The following is an 8,823-nucleotide window of genomic DNA, read 5'->3' as shown; positions in this document are numbered from 1 at the left end:
TTAGTAAATTTAAGTATCATAACATAATGGGACTTAGGATATTTCATAATGTGACTTAATAATAGAAAAATCCAAGAATTAAAGTGAATTAGGAATTATAATAAAAAATAATTAAGGTTTGTTAAGTAAACACATTTAGGATTATATAATTAGTTTTTAGGCGAAATGGGGGAGAACATATCTCCCTCCACAGAGGTCATATAGGGTTGTGCCTTATATAAAATTGAAGCTTGAGATGTTAGATATTTGGTGTCAAAATTTGGTGCCAATTGAAGATGTATTCCATTCTGTATATTCGTTTTAGTTAGGACTGCCCAGGGAGGCCCTGTGCAGGGGCTGTACATGGCTGCAACTTCCACGAATTGTTTCTCCGTCTGTGATTACTCAAACTAGGCTCATAATATGTCGAATTAAAGCTAAAGTGTCTAGTTGTCTGCATAAAATTTGAGAGCAATTAGTTTAGTATATTTTCCAGAATCGCAGAAATGGTAAAGGATGTTTAGGGCCCTGTTCGGAGTTAGCAAACAGCTTTGCTTGTCTAATTTCAAATGGTGATAACCGGAGCTAGGAAACCCCAAACGAGGCATGTGATACCTTGTTGGGAAGGTAATTGAGTCTAGATTTACATACTAAAAGATGAAAATTTTATAACCGTATAAAGGAGGTGCGAGGTTACGCTCCCGTAGCCTGTCTGTCCGTCGCTCCAAAGTCGTCGAGGAGTGTCTTTGGTACTCTTCATTCTTTGATCGGCTTTGGTCGAATTACCGCGAGATTTATGGAACGGCCACTGCCTACATAACTTGTCTCCCTCTTTTCAAGGAAGTCAGTCTCAGACCTTATGTAGTTCTCGGTCCTTTTTTATACAGTTCCTGACAGGTGCGGGGCTCTTCACTCCAGCCCTGAAGTATTCTGTGAGCCCAATCTGTTTCACCTTCTCTCCTACCCCCGTTCCCAAAGTGAGTCGCACTCAGTAACTAGAAAACAGAAGCATGTACAGTTATGGGAAAATCTTAAAAGTGATATTTAAGCTAAGTGGGCTTATGGGAACCCTTAGTAACTTATAATAATCATAAATATGGCTTGGATGAGTTGAAAATAATCTAAGTTACCTAAGTGAGCCTTGCATGTGATTCTAAGCTATGTAAGTAATTGAAGATTAAGGTGGCTTGTAATAATGCACTAAAATATGTAATAAGTAATAATTGGTCTAGACTTGTAATGGGCATATGTGTAACACCCCGTAGTACTCCGGTTGTTAACATACATGATATTTAACATTCACAGCGGAAGACTTTATTTGAAAAGGAATAAAGCATCTTATAAAAATACGAGTAAACTTTTTCCAAAACATTTCATAAAAACATTTCTAAAAACGTTCACGTCAGATACTGCGAAAGCGTAAATCTAAATATACATCTACTAATTAATCCCATGAGCCAGTATTAGTGGCCATTGACCATCAAGATATGACATCAAGTGTCATTCCTGACGGAGTCTCACGGACAGCATAACGGCTGTATTTCGGATAACTAGAAACATGATTCTACACATACAGATAACCTAATTAATACAACAATTTAAACAGATAGCTTGCAAGTCCCACACGGACTGCAATCCCCTTAATGGGTCAATACAACTAATAAGGCTCCATGCCCAAATTAACTGAATACATGCATCAAGTCTATATTAATTCGAAGTATAAAAGTATCAGTAAATAATCCATGGCTCTAAGAATACTATCATGAGCCTAAATAAATACATACAATAATCTCCATAAAATAATTAAGCATGTTAACAAGTCTACATGCCAACATCAAATCTAAACATAATATAAAATCATCAGCTGCATCATCAACTACTCCAATGCGGGGGCCTTGCCCCTAGAAGCATCACCACTACTCTGGGTACCTGAAATGATGTCCCCAAACGGGGTAAGATAACAACATCTCAGTAAGCTCAAGGTTTATAGAGGATCCTCTAACCCCTGAGCCCACTTCCTGCATAACAAGTAAGATATAAAGCATATAATACAGACATACAGCATAAACATAGCATCATCATATCATCCTTGTGTAACCCTAGGGTCAAAGCCATAGACGGTTACACATGTGTGACTTCCAGGGTCAAGCCATAGACAGTCAACACAACCTCAGTATGAAATAGCTCCCAGAGTCAAGTCATAGGCAGCCTACATACCATGATCACTGGCCAGGATCCTCATAACATATATCATCAGTGCATCATCATAACATCAAGATCATATAACATCTATATGAATGTGAATGAATGCACATATACATCATACCATATACTTTCATACAATATAACCATAATGCCCACCATCATGGTGGGGCCACAAGAGAGAGGAGTCAACTAGAACTAGGAGCTTACCTTAGGGAGCTTAGCACAAGCCCACACTCCAATATAATACGTATGCTCCAACAAAATCCTCAAGTGCACGGTTCTCTAGGCACACCTAGAGTAGGAACCATTCACATCATTAATTACATATTAATTAATCAAGTCATATCCACGACTTAATCATTTAATGATTCCACTTTTCATACTCATATGCCAATAATATGCCCATTACAAGCCTAGACCAATTATAACTTATTACATATTTTAGTGCATTATTACAAGCCACTTTAATCTTCAATTACTTACATAGCTTAGAATCACATGCAAGGCTCACTTAGATTATTTTCAACTCATCCAAGTCATATTTATGATTATTATAAGTTACTAAGGGTTCCCATAAGCCCACTTAGCTTAAATATCACTTTTACGGTTTTTCCATAACTGTACATGCTTCTGTTTTCTAGTTACTGGGCGTGACTCACTTGTTATAAAATTCTCATCTTTTAGTATGTTAATCTAGACTCAATTACCTTTCCAAAAAGGTATCATATGCCTCATTTGAAGTTTCCTAGCTCCGGTTATCACCATTTGAAGTTGGACAAACAAAGCTGTTTGCCAACTCCGAACAGGGCCCTAAACATCCTTTACCATTTCTGCGATTATGAAAATTATACTAAATAATTTGCTCTAAAATTTTTATGTAGACAACTAGACACCTTTATCTTTAATTAGACATATTATGAGCCTAATTTGAGTAATAATTGAGGGAGAAAAAATTCATGGAAGTGTCAGCCATGTACAGCGCCCCTGCACATGCCTCCCTGTGCAGTCCTCACTCAAACGAACATACAGAATGGAATATATCTTCAATTGATACCAAATTTTGACACCACGTAGATAACATCTCAATAGTCAATTTGATATAAGGCACATCCCTATATGATCTCTGTGGAGGAAGATATGCTCTCCCCAATTTTGCCTAAACTGGTTACTTAGCCTTAAATGTGTTTACTTAACAAACCTTAATTACTTTTGATTATAAATCCTAATTCACATTAATTCTTGGATTTTTCTATTATTAAGTCACATTATGAAATATCCTTAGTCCCATTATGTCATGATACTTAAATTTTACTAATTATTTAATTAGTGTACCTAAACCTTACTTTAGTCCAATTTTAGAGTTAAATCCTTGATTACTTTTGTTAATTAATCTCTACCCTTAATTAATCACCTAATTCATCATCTCCTTAATTTTAACACAACTAAACCCTTATGTACTTTATGGGGCAGATTTGATTAGCTATATTAATTAGGATTTTTAGCCATTATTAATCATGATTAGAGAGTTTTACTTAGAGTTAACCCACCTAGTTAATCTTTCTAATCATTTTTCCACACTTAACAACTTAATAACATTTTTTTGTCATCAAACCCTATCCTTACATGATATGGCTGAAATGTTCATGGTCCATTTTTGAGTTCATAGTCATCTTTTTACATGAACATCACTCAAAGGTCCAAAGGTGGCACCTTTAGTCATCCAATCCATCATTCCATGGTTCCAAACACACACACACACACACTTAAGAATCATCATCAAACCATGACATTACGAAATTTTAAACAACATTCTCCTCATGAACATATCAAAACCAAGGCACTCAACAAGAAAAAGGGAGGCTTTTTGGTTCATATTTCCCAAGTGGGAGCTTACATCTTCAAGGTTTCTCCTTTAGCTCAAGTCTCCACCTTTTTCCACCAAGAACACACCTTTAGGCAAGCACACACCTTCATGAACATGCTCATGAGTTAGGCTCAAGAACATAAGAAGAAAAGATGATATTTTTCATGAAAAAAATTTAAGAACACTTACCCAAAAATCAAAGGAAACAAGCAAGCAAGTGTGATTCTTCAAGAGAGCTCAAGAACACAACTCCATAGCCTTTGCTCTCCACAAAACCATGGCTGTTTGGGATGATAAGAAACACGAAATTTTTGATTCACACCATGAAAATGGTATGGTTGTGAAGAGGAGAGTGAGGGGAACAATCTTTGTGAAGGAAGTTTGGTGGTTTAGAGAGATTTAGGTGAAGAAATCTTAGAGAGAAGTGAGAGAGTTTTCAAAATTTGAAACTTAGAGAGAGAAGGAGGTGAAGGGCTGCTGATCAGAAATGGAAGGGAAGGAGAGGAGGGTGCCCTAATGAGGGGTGCCATGTCACTTAAGTGATATTCGTCCTTTAGTGAGACCCGGTGTAATTTTTAACTGATCTGTCGTCAAATTTTTACCCGAAAACTCTCAAGACCCTAACTTTAAGTACTTAACATTAATTTTGTCTAATTATCATGTTCATAACTTAAAAATTTGATTAGTAGGTCACAGATCCACTAACAGTTGTTTAATTGCACTATAGTCTTTACCGGTGTTTTTAACTGTACCCGGATTTCATAATCTTCTTAACTTTAACATTTTTGGTCTAATTATGACTTGTTAGGCATATATTGGTCTTTATTTCTATTTTCTTATCTTTTTCCTGTTCCGGGATTCTACCGGATGCTGCTACAGCAGTACAAAATACCCGGCAGAAGTGACTTTTCAAAAATACCCCAATATGGGTATCAATCTTCACCAAATCATATCCTAACCTCATTCATGATGTTTATATCATTAGATTAGCTCTCTAACTATAATTTGCTAACTTGGAGCTATTCTACTAACTGTTATTACGTCAGCAGTCAAATTTGACAAATGAAAATTCATCTGTGCATAATACCTCCATATGGGTATCAAAATTCTTATAATTTTATGCTCATTCCATTTATGACTATAAGGTCATCATTATAACCCTCTAATTTAAAAGTCATATAATTAGGGTTATTATAATATGAGTATGAAAAGTGGAATCATTAAATGATTAAGTCGTGGATGTGTCTTGATTAATTAATATGTAATTAATGATGTGAATGGTTCCTACTCTAAGTGTGATTAGAGAACCGTGCACTTGAGGACTTTGTTGGATCATACGTATTATATTGGAGTGTGGGCTTGTGCTACGCTCCCTAAGGTAAGCTCCTAGTTCTAGTTGCATCCTCTCTCTTGTGGCCCCAAAATGATGGTGGGCATTATGGTTGTATTGTATGAAAGTATATGGTATGATGTATATATGCATTCATATAGATGTTATATGATCTTGATGTTATGATGATGCACTGATGATATATGTTATAAGGATCCTGGCCAGTGATCATGGTATGTAGGCTGCCTATGACTTGACTCTGAGAGCTATTTCATACAGAGATTGTGTTGACGGTTTATGGCTTGACCCTGGAAGTCACACATGTGTAACTGTCTATGGCTTTGACCTTGGGTTACACAAGGATGATATGATGATGCTATGTTTTTGCTGTATGTTTGTATTATATGCTTTATATCTGACTTGTCATGCAGGAAGTGGGCTCAGGGGATTAGATGATCCTCTATGAACCTTGAGCTTACTGAGATGTTGTTATCTCACCCCGTTTGGGGACATCATTTCAGGTACCCAGAGTAGTGGTGATGCTTCCAGGGGCAAGGCCCCCGCATTGGAGTAGTTTGATGGTGCAGCTGATGATTTTATATTATATTTTTATTTGATGTTGGCATGTATACTTGTTAACATGCTGAATTATTTTATAAAGATTATTGTATGTATTTATTTAGGCTCATGATTGTATATTTAGAGCCATGGATTATTTACTGATGTTTTTATACTTTGAATTAATATAGACTTGATGCATGTATTCAGTTAATTTGGGCATGAAGCCTTATCGTTGTATTGACCCATTGAGGGGATTGTAGTCCGTGTGGGACTTGCAAGCTATCTGTTTAAATTATTGTAACAATCAGGTTAACTGTAAGTGTGGGACTAGGTTCCCAGTTATCCGAAATACAGCCGTTATGCTGTCCGTAAGACTCTGTCAGGAATGACACTTGATGTCATATCTTGATGGTCAATGGCCACTAATACTGGCTCATGGGATTAATTAGTAGATGTATGTTTAGATTTACGCTGTCGCAGTATCTCACATGAATGTTTTTAGAAATGTTTTTATAAAATGTTTTGGAAAAAGTTTACTCGTATTTTTATAAGGCGCTTTATTCCTTTCCAAATAAAGTCTTCCGCTGTGAGTGTGAAATATCATGTATGTTAACAATCGGAGTACTATGGGGTGTTACATTTATGGTAGCAGAGCAGTTTCACCGGGACGTTCACTGATTTATTGCTTAAGTGTTAACTACCTATTAGAGTGTTTCTTTGAGTGCTTTGATAATGCATATGTCATCACTTATATGAGCATAGCTAACTCATTCTGGGTGTACTTGTGTGCAATTATCATGGCTCCGCAAAGGAGGACCCATCGGGTAGATGGGGATCCATAACCGGATCCCTTAGCAGCTACTCTAGCACCTCTTCAGTAAACCTTGAATACTGCCAGGGAAGCTGACCTATAGAGGTTGGCTGAGGCCAAAGAGAGACATAGAGCACAAGAGGAAGACCAGTGAGGATCTCATGGCTCAGAACATATTGACGAACGTGGAGATGATGAGACTATTATTGGCTGAGGTTCGAGCAGGACCTCCACCACCACCACCACCACCACAACAGGACATACAGGAGTATTATAAGACTTGAGGCAAGGATACAGCAGGCAAGAGTCTCCATGGGAAGACTACTCCCTGGAACGGGAAGAGCAACGACTTGCAGGTGAAGAAAACGAAAAACAAGTATGAGAGAAATGAGAACTTTAAGAAGGAAAATGGAAGAGTTTGAAATGGGAGGACTCCTACTTGTACAAAGTGTGGGAGGCCTCATTATGGTGTCTTCCAGATTGGGCAGAATGTATGTTGCAATTGTGGTCAAGCAGGACATTTTGTTAAAGAGTGCCAGAGGAAAAGGGGACAGGTTGCGGCTATTCAGGCTGTTCCGATGCAGGCTATTCTGACTTCCACTACTATTCAAGAGCATCTAGTACCTCCAGATTCACGAGTTTATGCGATCACCCAGCAGGAAGCGGAGAAGTCTCCAAATCTGATCCGAGGTACCATTTCCATGGATGGCCATGATTTTGATGCATTATTTGACTCAGGAGCCACCCACTCCTTTATTTTGGGTTTTGTTGCAAATGGTTTGAACTTACCTATGTATGAATTTACACCTCCTATGGTAGTGAAGACTGCCACCGGAGACTTGGTTTCCACTTCTTTGATGTGTAAGGAAGTCAAGTTCAATTATGAAGAGAAAGAGTATGTGGTTGATCTGATTGTGCTTGAGGGTATGAATTTGCACATCCTTCTAGGCATGGATTGGCTAGTCAGACATGGAGTTATGATTGATTGTTGTAGCTGGAAGAATTATTTCTCTGCTAAGAATGAGAAGAAAGACTCCTCATATTTATCAGTGTTGCAGATGATTAAGGCTCTAAATGCGGGAGATGCAGGATATATCATGTTTGGTTGGTGTCTCTAAGGAGCCTTCTTCTAGTATCCCGATTGTATGTGACTTTAAGCATGTATTTTCAGAAGAGACCCCACAGTTTCTACCAGAAAGGGAGATTGAATTCTCCATTGACCTAGTGCCTGATGTGAGGTCTATCTCTTTGGCTTCATACCGGATGTCACCAGTGGAACTTGCAGAGTTGATGAAGAAAATTGAAGATCTGTCCAGCAAGAATGTCATTAGACCTAATGTGTCTCCTTGGGGAGCACCAATTATCTTTATGAAGAAGAAGGATGGAACTATGAGGTTGTGCACGGATTACCGGCAATTGAACAATGTGACTGTGAAGAACAAGTACCCTATACTCGCAATGATGATTTGTCGGATCAGCTTAAAGATGCTTCAGTATTTTCGAAGATTGATCTTCGTTCCGGATATCATCAGATCCGGTTTAAAGTAGAAGATATTCTAAAGACGACTTTTCGATCTAGATATGGGCACTATGAATATCTAGTGATTCCATTTGGGCTTACAAATGTCCTAGCGGTGTTCATGAGTATGAACCGGATCTTCAAACCTTACTTAAATCAATTTGTTGTGGTCTTCATTGATGATATTATGATCTGATCCAAGAATAAAGAGGAGCATGCAGAGCATTTGAGGATAGTTTTACAGATTTTGAGAGAGCATCAGTTGTATGTGAAATCGTCCAAGTATGATTTATGGTTGTCTGAGATTTAGTTTCTGGGTCACGTCATTTCCTCTGATGGAGTAGCTGTTGATCCGAGTAAAATAGAAACAGTTTTAGATTGGGAAAGACCCAAGAGTATTACATAGTCCAGAGTTATCTAGGTTTGGCAGGATATTACAGGCGATTTATTAATGGATTCTCAAGGATTGCTTTACCATTGACTAGATTAACCCGAAAGGGGGTGCCATTTGCATGGACCCTTAGGTGTGATGTGAGCTTTCAAGAATTGAAAGA

General features: G+C 37.7%; 1 protein-coding gene and 1 long non-coding RNA gene across 2 annotated transcripts; one reads left to right on the top strand and one right to left on the bottom strand.

Annotated features, from left to right (window-relative positions):
- Nucleotides 1-1,697: 1,697 nt before the first annotated feature.
- LOC133303939 (uncharacterized) lies at nt 1,698-4,346 on the bottom strand. Its single transcript, XR_009750535.1, has 4 exons — nt 4,238-4,346; nt 4,079-4,152; nt 2,392-2,476; nt 1,698-1,908 (listed from the first exon to the last, which is right to left on the bottom strand). It is a non-coding gene; the product is annotated as an uncharacterized LOC133303939 (long non-coding RNA).
- A 2,565-nt stretch (nt 4,347-6,911) lies between these two features.
- Nucleotides 6,912-8,298, top strand: LOC133303950 (uncharacterized). Its single transcript, XM_061503922.1, has 3 exons — nt 6,912-6,965; nt 7,230-7,854; nt 7,922-8,298. The coding sequence occupies exons 1-3, from the start codon at nt 6,912-6,914 to the stop codon at nt 8,296-8,298; spliced, it is 1,056 nt and encodes a 351-aa protein (XP_061359906.1).
- The last annotated feature ends 525 nt before the right edge of the window (nt 8,299-8,823 follow it).

The sequence above is a fragment of the Gastrolobium bilobum genome, unplaced genomic scaffold, assembly GCF_033153095.1.
Source record: "Gastrolobium bilobum isolate Gb01-03AN ecotype WA unplaced genomic scaffold, APGP_CSIRO_Gbil_v1 utg19567, whole genome shotgun sequence".
In the NCBI taxonomy this organism is placed as follows: Eukaryota; Viridiplantae; Streptophyta; class Magnoliopsida; order Fabales; family Fabaceae; genus Gastrolobium; species Gastrolobium bilobum.
Note: the sequence above shows the minus strand (reverse complement) of the source record. Positions and strands in the feature narration are given on the sequence as shown.